This window comes from Erythrolamprus reginae, chromosome 11 (genome assembly GCF_031021105.1).
Source record: "Erythrolamprus reginae isolate rEryReg1 chromosome 11, rEryReg1.hap1, whole genome shotgun sequence".
Lineage (NCBI taxonomy): Eukaryota > Metazoa > Chordata > Lepidosauria > Squamata > Dipsadidae > Erythrolamprus > Erythrolamprus reginae.
This window is the reverse complement of record NC_091960.1, coordinates 12,121,340-12,140,801: the sequence shown is the minus strand read 5'-3', so window position 1 is coordinate 12,140,801 and position 19,462 is coordinate 12,121,340. Positions and strand designations below refer to the sequence as shown.

The 19,462-nt window shown below is 43.2% G+C and overlaps 1 protein-coding gene across 1 annotated transcript in view; it reads left to right on the top strand.

The window, feature by feature from the left end:
- The first annotated feature begins 4,745 nt into the window (after positions 1 to 4,745).
- ARHGAP33 (Rho GTPase activating protein 33) overlaps positions 4,746 to 19,462 on the top strand; it is a 77,410-nt gene continuing 62,693 nt past the window's right edge. The window contains exon 1 of the mRNA XM_070763989.1: positions 4,746 to 5,231. Within this exon, the coding sequence (XP_070620090.1) occupies positions 5,226 to 5,231 (6 nt within the window). The 5' untranslated portion in view covers positions 4,746 to 5,225. The remainder of the gene's footprint in view (positions 5,232 to 19,462) is intronic.

Sequence of the window (19,462 nt, the reverse complement as noted above, 5' to 3'; positions counted from 1 at the left end):
CAACAATCTAAAAAGACAATGTAAACAAATCTAATATTAAAAACAGTCTAAAAAAACCCCAATTTAAAGAACCACTGATACATACAAGCATACCATGTATAAATTCTATAAGCCTAGGGGGAAGGGAAATTTCAATTCCCCCATGCCTGACGACAGAGGTGGGTTTTAAGGAGCTTGCGAAAGGCAGGGAGGGTGGAGCAACTCTGATATCTGGGGGGAGCTGGTTCCAGAGGGTCGGGGCCGCCACAGAGAAGGCTCTTCTCCTGGGTCCCGCCAAACGGCATTGCTTAGTCGACGGTACCCGGAGAAGGCCAACTCTGTGGGACCTAACCGGTCGCTGTGATTCGTGCAGCAGACCTCGATTGTGGGGGCAATATGCTGGCTTTGTTAAAAAAGTGCTATTGCCAACATGTTGTAAGCCGCCCTGAGTCTAAGGAGAAGGGTGGCATTAAAAAAAAAATTGAATAAATAAATAAATAGACTCATATTTATGATGGTTGCAATGTTCCGGGTTCATGTGATAACTTTTTCTGACCTTTCAGACAAGGAAACTCAATGAGGAAGCCAGATTCACTCAATTATTTCTTAGCAGTAAATTATTCTCAATTTAACAAATGCAATGATTCCCTTCAAGAACTGTGGCAAGAAAGGTCAGAAAATGGGGCAAAACCCGCTTAACTGTCTTGTTTAGCTACAGAAATGTTGCGCTCAATTGTGGTCTTCAGTTGTTTTCTTACCTGTACTGATAGAGGAGAATACAGTGATCCCTCGAGTTTCGCGATCTCGATCTTCGCGAAACGCTATATCGCGATTTAAAAAAAAAATTAATTAAAAAAAACACCACTTCCGCGTTTGGCTTCGGGAGTCAGCTGGGAAGCGGCGCGGCTGTTTTAAAAGGTCGCAGCCGGCCTGGGGGGCTTCCCAGCACCCCCCCGAACCCCCAACCTGGGCCCACGCAAAGGGGAAACCCCGGCTCCTCGCTGATGCCTGCCGCTCGCCCGCCCGCCAGCAAGAGGGGGAAGACCCAGGGAAGGTTCCTTCGGCCGCCCAGCAGCTGATCTGCTCGGTAGCGCAGCAGCAGCGAGGAGCCGAATCGGGGTTTCCCCTTTGCGTGGGTGGCGGGGAACGCAAACTCCACCATCTACGCATGCGCGGCCATAGGAAAAAAAGGGCGCGCATGCGCAGATGGTGTTTTTACTTCCGCAACCCTACATCGCGAAAAATCAATTATCGCGAGGGGTCTTGGAACGGAACCCTCGCGATAATAGAGGGATCACTGTATTTGGAGTGCCAGGTTAATCTGTGGGGTCCTTGGTGCTCTCTGAGCTTGGTGGTTTCCTTGCAAAAATTTCATGTTCAATGCAGGTATTATCAGTGCTAATACTGGGGGTCCTTCCTAGCACTGATGATGTTACATGTGATTTTGTATCAGAAACAGTGGGAGAGACAATTGCTGATTAATAGGGCTCCTTCAATGCATTCCTGCATTGTTGGCACCAATCTCAATTGACTTCTCTGTGAGCTACTCGAGTCTTCGGAGAGGGGCGGCATACAAATCTAATAAATTATTATAATAATAATAATAATAATAATAATTATTATTATTAATTATTATTATTATTACCTGTGAGGATCCATGCATCAAATGATACAACTGGTACCCGTATTGAGAAATATTTTTGTTTAAAAAAATATTCATTTATAAAATTTAAAAAATATATAAAAGAAAAAATAAATAAGACGTTATACAATATGAACCAAACAAAAATGAAACATATATACAGTACATATATTATTTTTCGGTACATATTTCAACTAGTATTTTACACTTATTTATTATTTTTATCAATTTCTACTGTCATTATAATCTATATATCTCTAAGGGTCGTAATGATAACACCATTACTTAATATATATATATTTCTAAGTATTGATATAATCCAGTATTATATTCATTTGTTCTTACAATCTTAATACCAATAGCCTAATGTTTAGTACAGTATTTTATTTCCTTCTATCAAGCCACAACAAATTCCAATGCTTCAGATGATACAGCTGGTACCCATATTGAGAAATAACTTATTGCATTAGGTCAGGGGTGTCAAACTCTATTTCATTGAGGGCCACATCAAGGTTGTGTCTGACTTGTGGGGTGGGGGGTCTGGGGTAGGTGTGGCCAGGACCAGCTTGACATCATTTGTGTCAGGGGCCCCTATGGTGGCCCAAGCGCTCTGCCAAAGAAAACAGGCTCCCGAGATCCGATTTTGGCTGCAATGGCCTCCTGCAATCCTCTCCCAGGGAAAATGGAGCTTGCGAGGTCGCGCACGGCCCTCCCGAGCTCTGTTTTTGCTGGCAGAGGCTCCGTGGGTCGGTCCTTCGCTGTTTCCAAGGCAGCCCTGCAGGCCAAAGCTAAGCACCCTGTGGGCTGGCTCTTGCTCTGGGCCCTGGATTTGACACCCTTGTGTTAGATATTGGAATCTCACTACTGGTATATCAGTCTACCTTGGTGTGAGCCACGTGTGATGGCAGAACTGCATCAGCTTGTGTTAGGGCAGGATTACACCAATTTATTTATTTATTTATTTATTTATTTTAATTTAATTAATTTAATTTATTTACTTAATTATTTATTTACAGTATTTATTTATTTATTTTATTTTATTTAATTAATTTAATTTATTTACTTAATTATTTATTTACAGTATTTATTTATTTATTTGATTTGATTTGATTTGATTTGTATGCCGCCCCTCTCCGAAGACTCGGGGCGGCCAACAACAATAAAAAGACAATGTAAACAAATCTAATATTAAAAATAATCTAAAAAACCCCAATTTAAAGAACCACTCATACATACAAGCATACCATGTATAAATTCTATAAGCCTAGGGGGAAGGAAAATTTCAATTCCCCCATGCCTGACGACAGAGGTGGGTTTTAAGGAGCTTGCAAAAGGCAAGGAGGGTGGGGGTAACTCTGATATCTGGGGGGAGCTGGTTCCAGAGGGTCGGGGCCGCCACAGAGAAGGCTCTTCTCCTGGGTCCCGCCAAACGACATTGCTTAGTCGACGGAACCCGGAGAAGGCCAACTCTGTGGGACCTAACCGGTCGCTGGGATTCGTGCGGCAGAAGGCGGTGCCGGAGATATTCACAAAACACGGATATTAAAGACTTTGGAAAATGGTCTTCCGAGCATCTGTAAGAACAATGGTCCTTCTGGCCTTTGTAGGATATTTTTGATGTGTACCAGAGAAGCCAGGGAAGGGGCTTTGGGTTCAAAATTGATCCCAGTTAGCTTGTTCCTCTCCTGTTCCTTCAATAGTTAGGAAGGAAAGTTTTTCACTTCCTCTCTTCCTGAATTCCAGAGGTGATGGACTTTGGTCCCCATAAACTCCAAGTAGCCATTATTCGGCATCCATCCATCCATCCATCCATCCATCCATCCATCCATCCATCCATCCATCCATCCATCCAGTTATTTATTGGATTTATATGCCGCCCCTCCCCAAGGATTTGGGACAGCTCACATCATATTTTTTAAAAAGCAATCCAAATCCAATTAATATGAACCCACTGATCTAGACTAAAATCCCCATTATTAAAAATCAACCATACCTACTTGTGGGAGTTAGTGCCCAGTACATCTCGAGAGCGATCTTTGTCTGTGAGGGTAGTGAGGACTCCTGTGCCTCTTCGATACCACTGAATTGTTTTTATTTGTGGACCTACAAGATTTTGGAGGCAGGGGTAGGTGTGGATAATGGGGGGGGGGGGGGGGACACAACGAATGGGGCCCTGCTTCCATCCAGGTGAACACCCCCCCCCTTTTCTGGTGTCAAGCACTTCCAGCTCTTTCCTAACACAGTCACTTACAACTACTAGAAAAGGGAGGTGGCTGATTTACACAAGGACCAGGGGAATGTGGGAGAAAGAATAAATAATGTTTTTTTTTTAATGTGCTAAAAAGGAGGAGGGAAGGGAATCCTCCCCAGACGTTGGGCTTTCTTGCAGGGCAGGGGTGCAGCAGCAACAGCAGCGCCGATGAACCGGACCCAGGAGGACCTGCCAAATATCAACGCCTCTGGTCTCCAGGGGGGCAAGAGAGAAAGTATCTAAATAATGAATGCTCAGGGAGGGAAAGTGCTCAAGGTTGCTCCTGGGAGGGGCGGGGGGAGAGATCCAGAGTTGCCGGCTGCGAGCTTCACAGAAGCCCCTTTGTGCCGCCCTTCCCAGCTGCTTCGCCGGGCGCCCCCTTTTTTCTATTTTATAGACATCGATCCATAGATATATAGACATACTTTGCAGGGGGGGGAAACCCAATTGCATTTAGTGCAATTAATAAGCAAGAGGGATTGCAACTAATATGCAAGAGGGGTTGCAACTAAGGGGTTGCAACTAATAAGCAAGAGGGGTTGCAACTAGTAAGCAAGAGGGGTTGCAACTAATAAGCAAGAGGGGTTGCAACTAATAAGCAAGAGGGGTTGCAACTAGTAAGCAAGAGGGGTTGCAACTAGGGTTGCAACTAATAAGCAAGAGGGATTGCAACTAATATGCAAGAGGGGTTGCAATTAAGGGGTTACAACTAGTAAGCAAAAGGGGTTGCAACTAATAAGCAAGGGGTTGCAAGTAATGGGTAGCAACTAATAAGCAAGAGGGATTGCAACTAAGGGGTTGCAACTAATAAGGAAGAGGGGTGGCAACTAAGGGGTTGCAACTAATAAGCAAGAGGGGTTGAGGGAGGGAGAGAGAGAGAAGGAACGGGCTGCTCCCCCACTAACAGCCGCCTTCCCTCTCGCGGCCTCGGCTCGCCTCGCCCTTTTGTTGCGAGCGGCGTCCGATCGATCCCCGCTACTACTACTACTGCTGCTCCTCCGCCTCCTCCTCCTCCCGCCGCCGCCGCCTCCTCCGCTCTTTCTGCCAAGGCTGAGCCCGCCCCCGCAGCCAGCCAGCCAGCGAAGGCAGCGAGCGAGCGAGCGCAAGGAGGCAGCGAGCGCGCCATCCCACGCCACGCCGCCTCGCCTCGCCTCCGCTCGCCCGAAGGCCGGCTGGGCAGAGAGCAGGGCGGAGGAGGAGGAGGAGGACGGGCCAGCATCCGAGGGGCCGGGAGGGCCGGGCCGGAGCGTTTCTCGGGTGGCGTCGGAGCCGAGCGGCGGCGCGGCGCCCTCCCCTATTGTCTCCGCTTCGGCTCGGGCGGCCGTCGGCGCGGCGCGGTGGGCTGGCGGCGCCATGGTGGTGAGTGGAGGGTTCGTCTGTCTGTCTGTCCGTCCGTCTGTCTGTGGGGAAGGGGAGCGGTGGGCGAGCCCGGCCCTCCGGCGGCCGCCCCTGCACCTGTTTCCCCCCGCGCGCCGCCGCGCTGACTCGGCTCCCCGGTTGCAGAAGCGGCCGGAGGTGAGAAAGTCTCCGCCAGCCCCGCTGCCTCCCCCGGACGCCCCCCCTATCTGGGGTCAGGAGTGCGGAGGGGGGAACTCATTCCAAGGGGATTCCACCCCCCCAACCCCTCCCCGAATCGCCCTCCCCCGCTTTCCCCCAGGGCCCAGGCTTTGCCTCTCCCCCAGCACCAGGGAATGAGGAGAAAAGTCTTTTGAACTGGTAAGGTCTGGGCAGGGAAGGGTTTGGATGTCCTCAGGAGACCCCGGCCCCCACCAGGCTCCAATGGCTCTGCCCAGGAAACATCATCATCATCATTATTATTTATTGTCAATACAACTCAGCAAACGAGATCACTATGCTGGATTTTGTATTTCATCACCAGTTGGCGCTTCCCAAGCACCTAGGACTGCCTGATGTATATAATAATAATAATAATAATAATAATAATAATAATAATAATAATAATAATAATAATAATAATAATAATAATAATTAGCATTATCATCATTATTAGCGTTATTATGATCGTTATTATTAGCATTGTTATGATCATCATATCATCATCATTATCATCATCATCATCATCCCAGCGTCCGGTCTCCAGGTCCCGTCAGCCAGACAATTTCACTTGGCGGGGCCTAAGGGAAGAGCCTTCTCTGTGGCAGCCCCGGCCCTCTGGAATTAGCTCCTCCCCCCCCCCAAGATTCGCACTGCCCCCACCCTCCTCGCCTTCCATAAAAGCTTAAAGACCTATTTATGTCCTCAGGCTTGGGGCTATTAGACCCGACACCACCCCTGGCCGACCACTGTAGTAGTAGTATGTTTTGTTGAGTGAATGGGAATGAATGTTTTTAAATCGTATTAGTGTCTTAAAAGTTCTTTTTAGTTATGTTAATTGGATTTTTAGTTCTGCATATGTTATATTGTTTTTGATATGCTGTGAGCCACCCCGAGTCCTCGGTGAGGGGCGGCATACAAATCCAATCAATCAATCAATCAATCAATCAATAAATTCTTATCATTAAAAAACAGTAATACACAGGAAACGAGATTTATATGCTGGATTTCGTATCACAATATCACAAGTCGAACACTTCCCAGGCGCCTGCGACTGTGTGATGTATGTTTGTATGTATGTATTTATTTATTTGGATTTATATGCCGCTGCTCTCCGGGGACTTGGGGAGGCTTACAACATATTAAACCTAATGCAACATCATAATCATTTTTGTATGATGTGTTCAAATCTAGGTACGATGGCCTTTTGCAACTGATCGTGATTTTGTCTATTATTATTATTATTATTATTATTATTATTATTATGTCAGTACAACACAGCAAACGAGATCACTATGATGGATTTATTATTATTATTATTATTATTATTATTATTATTATTATTATTATTATTATTTTTAAAAAAGGTCCCTCGGGGACATCTCCAAGCCCTCCTTACCTTGGCTATCATCATTATTAGCTTGGATCGACATATGGTAAATATTAGAGACGATCTGTATTCCTCACCTCTCCAAATTACAGTATCTTTCTCCGCTTTACATAAGCTCAGTTCTCGGGAAGCTATTAAGATCAGTTCCCAGGCCTGGTTAGCAGGATTTGCACTCTAGGAAGCAAGAAAGGCAGAAGTAGGCCATTAGGAGGAGGAATGGAAATGTCCATGATGCCAAGTGGAATATTATCCTATTTTCTGCCTGGAGACTTTCGTCCAGTGTGTCATTTTCAAAACCAACAGGCAAAGTTTCCTGATGTTTGGGAGTTGGTAGAAACACCTAATATTAGAGGCAATTCCTAGCAATCTCCCTTAACCCAATCAGGCCCAAAGTCTCCCCATTCACCTCCCATCATCCACAGCTGAGTGGTAACGGCTTATGAGAGCTGGAATATAATACTTAAAGAAATGCGACCTAACACAGCCTCCCATATCCTATTCAGTGCTACAGTGATACCTCGTCTTGCGAAGTTAATTGGTTCCGGGACGAGGTTTGTAAGGTGAAAAGTTTGTAAGACCAAACAATGTTTCCCATAGGAATCAGTGGAAAAGCGATTAATGCGTGCAAACCCAAAACTCACCCCTTTTGCCAGCCGAAGCGCCTGTTTTTGCACTGCTGGGATTTCCCTGAGGCTCCCTTCCATGGGAAACCCCATCTCCAGACTTCCGTGTTTTTGTGATGCTGCAAGGGAATCCCAGCAGCGCAAAAACAGGTGCTTTGCTGGCAACGGAAGTCCGGAGGTGGGGTTTCCCAGCGAGGGGAGCCACAGCAAAATTGCAGCATCGCAAAAACACGGAAATCCTCGAAACCCCACCTCCGGACTTCCATTACCAGCGAAGCGCCTGTTTTTGCGCTGCTGGGATTCTCCTGCAGCATCGCAAAACACAGAAGTCTGGAGGTGGTGTTTCCCATGGCGGGGAGCCTCAGGGGAATCCCAGCAGCGGAAAAAAGGAGGCTTCGCTGGCAACAGAAGTCCGGAGGCGGGGCATCCCAGTGGCGGTGGCTTGGGTTTGTAAGGTGAAAATAGTTTGGAAGAAGAGGCAAAAATATCTTAAACCCCGGGTTTGTATCTCGAAAAGTTTGTATGACGAGGGGTTTGTAAGACGAGGTATCACTGTATTTTGTGTTAGTTATGGTTGTTGAATAAGCCTCAGTATCTTCAACACATGGGCCAAGCTAAAGCCATAAACCATGATTGGTAAACAGCAGTAGTTGGATATATGTAACTTACGTGAAACCGGTCATACAATAGTTTTAGAGTGATAGATGAACCTATATATTGATATTTCGTTCCAGGTATACTTTGACTGAGTGGGCAAGAATAATAGTTGGTGTTTGTTTTTAATCTGTCAAAAAAGAAAGTAAAACATGGTTTAAAATGGGCTCGGTTTCACAGGCCCTGCTAGTCAACTAATTAAACAGGTTTTGCAGCTTTTTGAAACTGATCCAAAAATCTGTAAAGATTTTTTCCCCCACCAGCTATGACACATGTATATACCATAAGGAAGGGTCATTCTAAATGTTTTTCAGAACTGTCCACCCTCGTAACTACCTAGCTTTACTCCTTGGAGCAAAATAATATCCTTAGCTATTCTAACAATTGTTCTTATGCTTTCTCAGTGCAACACCCCCCTCCTTTGCCCTACTATTTCTATCTCCTTAGAAATAATGCCCCCCCCCTCCCCACTGCATAAATGTGAACCCATATAAAAAGATAAATGTCATGTTTCATATTTATTCTAAAGCAGGAACATCCTCTATGCACAATGAAAATGCAAATGTTGTAAAAGGAACAAACAAATCCTTGCTTAAGATCTAGGTCAGCATGTCTCAGTCTTGGCAACTTGAAAATGTGTGGACTTCAACTCCCAGAATTCCCCAGCCAGCATGGAGAGAATTCTGGGTGTTGAATTTGACGCATCTTCAAACTCTTGAGTGGTGTTGAGAAACACTGGTTTAGGCGCAGAAGACAATGGCAATGAGGTTCAGTGGTAACGGGTCATTTCTAGAGTAGCCCTTCCATTGAGATGGGCAGCAATTTGGATAGCTCACCTGCAACTCAGCATAGCTAGAGGTGTAACAAGCAGGAAGAGGGAGATTGTGATCCCGCTGTATAGAGCACTGATGAGACCACGTTTGGAATACTGTGTTCAGTTCTGGAGACCTCGCCCACAAAAAGATATTGACAAAATTGAACGCGTCCAAAGACAGGCTACAAGAATGGTGGAAGGTCTTAAGCATAAAACGTATCAGGAAAGACTTCATGAACTCAATCTGTATAGTCTGGAGGACAGAAGGAAAAGGGGGGACATGATCGAAACATTTAAATATGTTAAAGGGTTAAATAAGGTCCAAGAGGGAAGTGTTTTTAATAGGAAAGTGAACACAAGAACAAGGGGACACAATCTGAAGTTAGTTGGGCGAAAGATCAAAAGCAACGTGAGAAAATATTATTTTACTGAAAGAGTAGTAGATCCTTGGAACAAACTTCCAGCAGACGTGGTTGGTAAATCCACAGTTACTGAATTTAAACATGCCTGGGATAAACATATCCATCCTAAGATAAAATACAAAAAATAGTATAAGGGCAGACTAAATGGATCATGAGGTCTTTTTCTGCGGTCAGTCTTCTATGTTTCTATGTGGGTACATTTGTACTCCTTCTATTGGAGCCAAACAACCAAACCCCGTGTTCACTAAGTTAACATTAATAATAATTAGTAATAATTTATTAGATTTGTATGCCACCCCTCTCCAAAGACTTGGAGCGGCTCACAACAGCAATACAAAATACAAATCCAATGAGTAAGAAGTAAAGCAGTTAAAACCCCTTGATTTAAAAACAATCATACAACCTAAACAAACCATACATAAAACGGACCGGCCAAGGGGAGTCAATTTCCCCATGCCTGGCAGCAAAGGTGGGTTTTTAGGAGTTTGCGAAAGGCAAGGAGGGTGGGGGCAGTCCTTATCTCCAGGGGGTGTTGATTACAGAGGGTCGGGGCCACCACAGAGAAGGCTCTTCCCCTGGGTCCCGCCAGACGGCATTGTTTTGTTGACGGGACCTGGAGAAGGCCAACTCTGTGGGACCTAATCGGTCGATGGGATTCGTGTGGCAGAAGGCGGTCCCGAATCTCCCCCTTCCCAAAAAAACCCAACAACAAACCGCAATGGATAATTTTATATGACTATAACTTGTTGCGTATATCCTAAGATTTTTATTAATATTGCTTCTTCATTGCTTATTTGACCCCTATGACAATCATTAAGTGTTGTACCACATGATTCTTGACAAATGTATATTTTATGTTATGTACGTTGAGAGCATATGCACCAAGACAAATTCCTTGTGTGTCCAATCACACTTGGCCAATAAAATTCTATTCTATTCTATTCTATTCTATTCTATTCTAGCCCAGTCCCATTAAAGTAAGCCGTTGGCCAATAAAATTAGACTGATATGGACTACCTCTTAACGAGATGGGCAATGCATAAATAAAAACATAGAAGATTGATGGCAGAAAAAGACCTCATGGTCTATCTAGTTTGCCCTTATACTATTTCCTGTATTTGGATATATGTTTATCCCAGGCATGTTTAAATTCAGTGACTGTGGATTGACCAACCACGTCTGCTGGAAGTTTGTTCCAAGCATCTACTACTCTTTCAGCCAAATAATATTTTCTCATGTTGCTTCTGATTTCCCCCCCAACTAACCTCAGATTGTGCCCCCTTGTTCTTGTGTTCACTTTCCTATTAAAAACACTTCCCTCCTGAAACTTATTTAACCCTTTAACATATTTAAATGTTTCAATCATTTTCCCCCCTTTCCCTTCTGTCCTCCAGACGATACAGATTGAGTTCATGAAGTCTTTCCTGATAAGTTATATGTTTAAGTTTTATATTAAATCTAATAAACAAACAAACTTGGCTACAAGGGAAGCAAGCTCTTCTGGTTAACCTGGGCTGTTGTAATTACATGTTGAATGCCATATTCTGACAACCGATACTGCTCCAATCTTAGACCATCTGGAAAGTGCAAAGAAGAAATGGAAGTCTTGACCTGAATAATTAAGGATAGTAAAAATGGGTCTCTTCTTTTATCACTGTTTAGTGTCCCATTTTGCCAGCTTGCCTAGAAATTTGCACCTGATAGTTACATCTACTTTGGATCAAACTACCTCCGGAACCGCCTGCTACCGCACGAATCCCAGCAGAGTTGGCCTTCTCCGGGTCCCGTCGACTAAACAATGTCATTTGGGGGGCCCCAGGGGAAGAGCCTTCTCTGTGGCGGCCCCGGCCCTCTGGAACCAACTCCCCCCGGAGATTAGAATTGCCCCCACCCTCCCTGTCTTTCGTAAACTACTCAAGACTCATTTATACCGCCAGGCATGGGGGAGTTGAGATATTCCTTCCCCCTAGGCCATTACAAGTTATGCATGGTATGTCTGTGTGTATGTTTGGTTTTATAATAAGGGTTTTAGTTGTTTTATTAATTGGATTGTCACATGCTGTTTTTATCATTGTTGTTAGCCGCCCCAAGTCTACAGAGAGGGACAGCATACAAATCCAATAAATTATTATTATAATATTATTATTACATCTATTTGAAATGACAGGGGTTTTTTTTTGATAGTGTTGAAAAACCATAAATACTTTCTTTTACCAACTGTGAGAGATGGAGAAAGATACCCAAGTGATCAATCTTGCACTGTTTTTTAAGAAATCTTGGTTGACCAATTCAGCTGCTTAGTTTGGGTCAGGGGTAGGCAAAGTTGGCTCTTCTATGACGTGGACTTCAACTCCCAGAATTCCTGAGCTAGTAAGATTGGCTCAGGAATTCTGGGAGCTGAAGTCCACAAGTCATACAAGAGCCAACGTTGCCTATCTCTGGTTTGGGTGAAAGGGCGATGATCATATCAGAATATTGTTGCATCTTGCCCACTTGAGAGGAAGTTAATGATAAAAGAGAATATTTGTAACTCGGGGTTGAACTTGTGGGGTTCTTGCTGCTCTCTGAGCCTGTGTTTTTCGCCCCAGACGTTTCACTACCAAACTAGGTAATGCTATCAGTCCAATGTTAGTAACTTATCACAATTCACTCCTTATTGTTTTTGTTAGTTCGTTGATTTGTACAGCATCTAATGGGGTAGGCACTTATTTTCAACATTTTATTTGTTTGTTTGTTTGTTTATTTATTTATTTATTTATTTTGTCCAATACATAATATACATTGAAGAGAAAGATATGTGATAATATAAGTAAATAAAAGAATAGAAGAAAAGATATAAAAGTATAGGTGAACATATTCGAAAGGAAGAAAAGATAAATGAGATAAGGAGAGACAATTGGACAGGGGACGGAAGGCCCACTGGTGCACTTATGCACGCCCCTTACTGACCTCTAAGGAACCTGGAGAGGTCAATCGTGGATAGTCTAAGGGAAAAATTTTGGGGGTTGACACTACTGAGTCAGGTAATGAGTTCCACGCTTCGACAACTCGGTTGCTGAAGTCATATTTTTTACAGTCAAGTTTGGAGCGGTTAATGCTAAGTTTGAATCTGTTGCATGCTCTTGTGTTGTTGCGGTTGAAGCTGAAGTAGTCATTGACAGGTAGAACGTTGCAGCATATGATCTTGTGGGCAATACTTAGATCATACTTAGAACACAATGGATGCTTTCATTTCTGGTGTGTTTTGGGTTATACAGTATTGCTGGGATCGACAAACCCAGGCGCCTGGTCGCCAGTGGCGCCTAGAAAATGTTGTCTGGCGCCTAGAAAATGTTGCCTGCTGTACTGTATGTATACCAGGGGTCTCCAACCGCCGGTCCGCGGACCGGGACCGGGCCGTTGGGGGTTTTCAGCCGGTCCGCGGCGCCAGGGCCCCCTCGGCCTTTCCGCGCTGCCCACCGCCCGCCCGATTTGCCCCCTCTGCTCCTCTGCCACCTCCTGCCTTTCACCGCAGCTCCTCCCGCACCCGGAACGCACGCCCTGCCCGCCTCACATTTGCCGAGAGGACTTTCGCCCCGGGCTCTCAGCAAGGGGGCTGCATGAGAGGCGGGGCCGGCGGAAGGTGATATTCAATGTCGGGGGCGCATGGGCGGTTTTGCGCGCGCTCCCTATCTCCCTGCTAGCCCACTCGGAATACTGTATTCAAAATAAGAAAAGCCTTCGCCGGCAAAGGCTTTTCTTATTTTGAATACGTATTCCGAGTGGGCTAGCAGGGAGATAGGGAGCGCGCGCAAAACCGCCCATGCGCCCCCGACATTGAATATCACCTTCCGCCGGCCCCGCCTCTCATGCAAACCCCCTTGCTGAGAGCCCGGGGCGAAAGTCCTCTCGGCAAATGTGAGGCGGGCAGGGCGTGCGCGCGTCACCGCTGAGAAGAACGGAGAGAGAACGAGAGTGAGTGAAAGCAACAGACAGCAAGATAGAGAGAAAGTGAGAAAGAGAGAGTGAGAGAAAGGGGGGGAGAGAAAGAGATAGCAAGAGAGAGAGAACAAGAGAGAGAAAGAGCGTGAGAAACAAAACAAGAGAGAGTGAGAGAGAGAGTAAGCAAAAGAGACAGAAAGAAAACAAGAGAGAGAAAGTGAGAAGAAGAGAGAGAAAGAGAGGGAGAGAGAGAGAAAGAGAGAGGGGGGAGAGAGAGAAAGAGAGGGAGAAAGAGAGGGAAAGGGGGGAGAGATAGCAAGAGAGGGAGAGAGAAAGAGAGAGGGAAAGGGGGAGAGAGGGGGGAGAGAAAGAGGAGATAAAGGAAGAGGAGAGAGAGAAAGGAAGAGAAAGAAAGAAAGAGGGATAGAAAGAGAGAGAGAGAGTGAGAGATGCTCAGTGAGCCTTTCTTTGAAGTTGCCTTTCTTTCTTTCTTTCTTTCTTTCTCTTTCTTTCTTTCTTGCTCTTTTTCTTTCTCTCTTTTACCTTTCCTTCCTCTATTTCTTTTCTTTCTCCTTCCTACCTTCTTCCCTCCCTCCCTCCAGTCCTTCCTCTCTTACTCTCCCCTTTCATAAGTTTCCTTGCTTCCTTCCTCTGTTCCTGTCCCTTCCCTCTTTCCTTCTTTCTTCCTTCCTTCCTTCCTTTCCTCCCTTCCTTTCCTCCCTCCATTTCTTGCTTTCCTTTTCCTTCCTCCCTTCTTTCCTCCCTCATTCCCTTCTTTCACTCCTTCCTCTCTTACTCTCCCCTTTCACACCTTTCTTTGCTTCTTTGCACCCTTCTTCTGTTCCTGTACCTTCCCTCTTTCCTTCCTTCCTTCCCACCCTCCGTCCATTCATTCACCCATTCCTCTCTTGATCGCCCCTTTTACGGCGCCGCTGACAGCTAGCTCCCCCCCCCCCCCCCCCACCGGGCCATGGAAAACTGGTCTAGCTGAAAGCCGGTCCCTGGTGCAAAAAAGGTTGGGGACCTCTGATCTAAAATATCAAAATATAATATTTATTATCTTTAAAAGTAAAATGTTGTTTATAACGTTTGTAATGTTTTTTTTGTTAAATTAAAAACCAAGTTTGCTTAAAAAAAATTCTGGCTCCTAAATTTTTTGGCTGGCTCCTAGATTCTGAACAACTTTGTCGACCCCTGCAGTATTGCACCACTTCAACCTAATAATTCTGCTGTCTTTTAGACTGTGAGCCTTTTGTTAAGTGTTGTGAATGTTAAATTCAGCGCAGGTGGTGGGAGCTGCAATAAAAATGTTCTAGTGCTCGGTATACTAGCCAGGTAGCCACTTAAGTGTGACCTTTTCATTGTTGTGTCATTACTTCCTATTCTTTGGTTTTCTATCCTGTTGTAGGAAACATTATTGTGTGGTCCCCAAGCATGAAACTTCAGCTGGATTGAATTGTTCTTTTGGGTTCTCTCTTAATCTCTCTCTCCCTTTCTCCTTACAATGGTTACTATTCTCCACAACTACGTCAACTCTATTATGGTAGAGGATTTTTTAAAAATTTTGCTTTCATACAGATTGGTTCTTTGGGAATTAACTAGACCTGGGCAATTGACAGACTTCCAGATTTGAGGACAGCTTAACCATCCACTCTACTGATTGACTTAGATGGAGAATTAAAGTATATTTGCCAAAATATCTTCTAAATAAATGCAGAGTTTAGAAAAGAAAAGAGCCATAGATAGTTGAAATTATTTCACAGACATGTGAGCATAGTGTGAATTTTCGCAAAGAGTTTATGAAATGCTTAAACAAAAATTACACCTGTTATGGAGACTATCTAGAATGGGATGAATATTGACAATCCCTGTTGGTTCTTCTACTCTGGAGTACCCGAACCTGGCAACTTTATGACTTGTGGACTTTAATTCTGGCTATTCTGGCTGGAGAATTCTGGGAGTTGAAGTCCACAAGTCTTAAAGTTACCAAGTTTGAAAACCTCTGTAATCTACATACAGTAAATATTCACAGCCTCAGTTACACATATAGAAACATAGAAACATAGAAGACTGACGGCAGAAAAAGACCTCATGATCCATCTAGTCTGCCCTTATACTATATTCTGTATTTTATCTTAGGATGGATATATGTTTATCCCAGGCATGTTTAAATTCAGTGACTGTGGATTTATCAACCACGTCTGCTGGAAGTTTGTTCCAAGGATCTACTACTCTTTCAGTCAAATAATATTTTCTCATGTTGCTTTTGATCTTTCCCCCAACTAACTTCAGATTGTGTCCCCTTGTTCTTGTGTTCACTTTCCTATTAAAAACACTTCCCTCCTGGATCTTATTTAACCCTTTAACATATTTAAATGTTTCAATCATGTCCCCGGGCCTTTTCCTTCTGTCCTGCAGACTATACAGGTTGAGTTCATTAAGTCTTTCCTGATACGTTTTATGCTTAAGACCTTCCACCATTCTTGTAGCCTGTCTTTGGACCCGTTCAATTTTGTCAATATCTTTTTGTAGATGAGGTCTCCAGAACTGAACACAGTATTCCAAACATGGTCTCACCAGCACTCTATATAGCAGGATCATAATCTCCCTCTTCCTGCTTGTTATACCTCTAGCTATGCTGCCAAGAATCCTACTTGCTTTCACATATCACATGTGAACATCGACAGTCCTCTATATCTTTCCAGATAACAATTTTTATTGCCAGTTTCAACTAAAAGTTGAGTCACCTCAACCTAGTTTCTAGTTGATGGGAGAAACCAGATGTTGATGTTAGGTACAACCAGTTTTTAGCTTTTCACAATCTGTAATGAAAAAGCTGCATGTGGGGTTTGAGATATTGCTTTAGAAAATTGATGACGGAGCAAGATTAGATATTAAATGCAGCACAAGTCTGAGAGGTACTTCCCGTGAAAATGCTCACAGTAGGGAAAAACAATTTCAAGAAGAAAAGATTGCTTTTTTGAAGATCGATAGTAGCCTTGCTTATCAGTTTGGGATATAATTTTATGGCTAGTAGCAAATAAAGGGGAAGTTGCCACAGGAAACGCATCAGCAGCATTTAAGAGGCAGTTCTATTTTCAGTATCCACAGCAGATTTCCAAATAGTACACAACATTTGTTGCAATGCCTGAGGAAATAATATTTGTGCCCAGATTATCATTAAGTGCTGTACCTTATGATTCTTGACTGACATATCTTTTCTTTTATGTACACTGCGAGCATATGCACCAAAGACAAATTCCTTGTGTGTCCAATCACACTTAGCCAATCAAAAATTCTGTTCTGTTCTATTTTATTCTATTCACCTATTGTTGGAGTTTTCTTGTAGCAACATGTCTCGCAAAGAATTAAGCCAAAGAAACTCAAGAGTTTTGATTAATTGTATTTATTAGCAAAAAGATTGAGAATATAACTCAAGAATTCCAGGAAGAATTGTATTTTCAGATGAGAAATCTGTATATAGATTTCATATAAATCCAGTAAATAGATAGATAGATAGATAGATAGATAGATAGATAGATAGATAAATTAGATAGATAGATAGATAAATTAGATAGATGGATAGATAAATAGATAAATAAATAGATAGATAGATAGATAGATAGATAGATAGATAAATTAGATAGATAGATAGATAGATAAATTAGATAGATAGATAGATAGATAGATAGATAAATTAGATAGATAGATAGATAAATTAGATAGATAGATAGATAGATAGATAAATTAGATAGATAGATAGATAGATAGATAAATTAGATAGATAGATAAATTAGATAGATAGATAGATAGATAAATTAGATAGATAGATAGATAAATTAGATAGATAGATAAATAGATAGATAGATAGATAGATAGATAGATAGATAGATAGATAGATAGATAGATAGATAGTCCTTGAGGACTTTAAAGGGCAATTTAAAGTGGTTGGTTTAAATTGTATTAGTATTCCATTACCTTGCAAGTTGTTTTTCTGCATTTTTTTAATGCATAAGGGTGGAATCTTTAGGAAAGAGGGTGAAAGGCATCAAGCATCTATTTTATATTTACTAAACATTTTAACAATTTGCATATTATCTTATGATCCAATACCGACTTCTAAGTACAAATCAGGATTTTGTAAATGGAAACTCTCAGTGGTTCATTTAAGATCCTTAAATGAAATGAATTGCATTAATATACTATTGTGTTAACTAAGTTTGCAAGATTTGGGCTCAATTGCTCATTAGTTATAGCACTTACTGGGTGATCTTGGCCATACAGGCTCTGTAAATGTATTTGTTTATTTTCTGTTTAATATCTTGTAAACATGTGTGAGCAAGATAGCAACATTGCCCAGTTCTATTTTCAGCAGCTCCTATGGAAACATGATTACTATTTTAAAGTCTTCTCAAATTTTCTAGCTTGCTGTTCGGTCCCAGTAGATTCTTAGCATGGCTCAGGAGGCAAATTAAATTAGGGTAAACAATTTTTTAAAATTACTGTAAAGAAGTAATTAGCCGACAGAGCAAATCCAATTTTTACTTGTTGCTCCAAAGATGTCCAAAAGGCATCAGGTGCATTTGAGGATAGAATTCCAGACCTGTCTATTTCTTTCCAAACTACCCTAAACATACACCAGATTCATATATCACAGTGTTTCCCAATCTTGGCAACTTGAAGATATCTGGATTTCAACTCCCAGAATTCCCTAGCCAGGGGAATTCTGGGAGTTGAAGTCCAAATATCTTCAAGTTGCCAAGGTTGGGAAACACTGATATATCATACTAAATTATAATGAGAATTTTGTGGTTCTGACTTAAAGTAAATACTTAACATGTAATGGCTTATAAACAATGTGGTCTATAAATGAATTGCATTTATCAATAAACTAGGTTTGCAATAGTTAATTTTCTTGGGGTGGGGCAGATTGACTATTGCCTGTTTGATTAGAAAGAATAGAATAGGAATTCTTTATTGGCCAAGTAATTTGTGTTGGTGCATATGTTTTCGGTGTACATCAAATAAACAATTATTATTATTATTTTATTATTATTAATCAGATTTGTATGCCGCCCCTCTCCGCAGACTCGGGGCGGCTCACAGCAATAATAATACAATGTAAACAAATCTAATATTTAAGTTAATTTAAAAAAAAAACCCAATTTAGAAACCAATCATACATACTACCATACCATGCGTAAATTTTATAAGCCTAGGGGGAGGCAAAATGTCAGTTCCCCCATGCCTGACGACAGAGGTGGGTTTTAAGAAGTTTACGAAAGGCTAGGAGGGTGGGGGCAACACTGATATCTGGGGGAGTTGGTTCCAAAGGGTCGGGGCCGCCACAGAGGAGGCTCTTCCCCTGGGTCCCGCCAAACGACATTGTTTAGTTGACGGGACCCGGAGAAGGCCAACGCTGTGGGACCTAACTGGTCGCTGGGATTCATGCGGCAGAAGGCGGTCCCGGAGATATTCTGGTCCGGTGCCATGAAGGGACCGGAAACTGATCGGCAACCAATGCAGATACATTTGTCAGGAATCATAAAGTACAACACTTAATGAGAAATGATAAGGTAGAAAACTGGAATGATCTGGGATCATACTGGGATTTGATGGTCCTTTCAGGTTCCATTCTTTTTGACAACTAACAGGGCCCTGTAAACGCCTTTGCTAAAGGCACCGAGGGCCAAGTTGGATATGGTTTTTGTTCTGTGACCACGCTCCCGGGAAAGGAAAATTAGAGGGAGAAGGAAAAATGGAATTATTCCATTACACTGCAGGTTCTTTTCATAACAAGAACGTTGAACGCCTAATTAATAGTGACCCACTGAAAATTTCAAAGCCACTTTGAGTCAGAAACAAGACCTCATCCAACAGTTGGCTCATATCATGGCCTCCAGGATGGCGGGTAATTTCGTTCCACTTGGTCTCCACCCAAAACCAATTCCTTGTGCTCCCTCTTCACTCAGGTGCTTCTCTCCAGGTGCAGCTCCATAGGATAATTCTCCATCTCTTCCAGCCCTAGCCCAGCGGTGGCGAAGCTATGGCACGGGTGCCACAGGTGGCACGTGGAGCTATATCTGCTGGCTCACGAGCTGTTGCCCTAGCTCATTTCCAAGATGCATGTGTGTGCCGGCCAGCTGATTTTGGCTCACACAAAGGCTCTGGGAGGGTGTTTTTGGCTTCCAGAGAGCCTCCTGGGGGGTGGG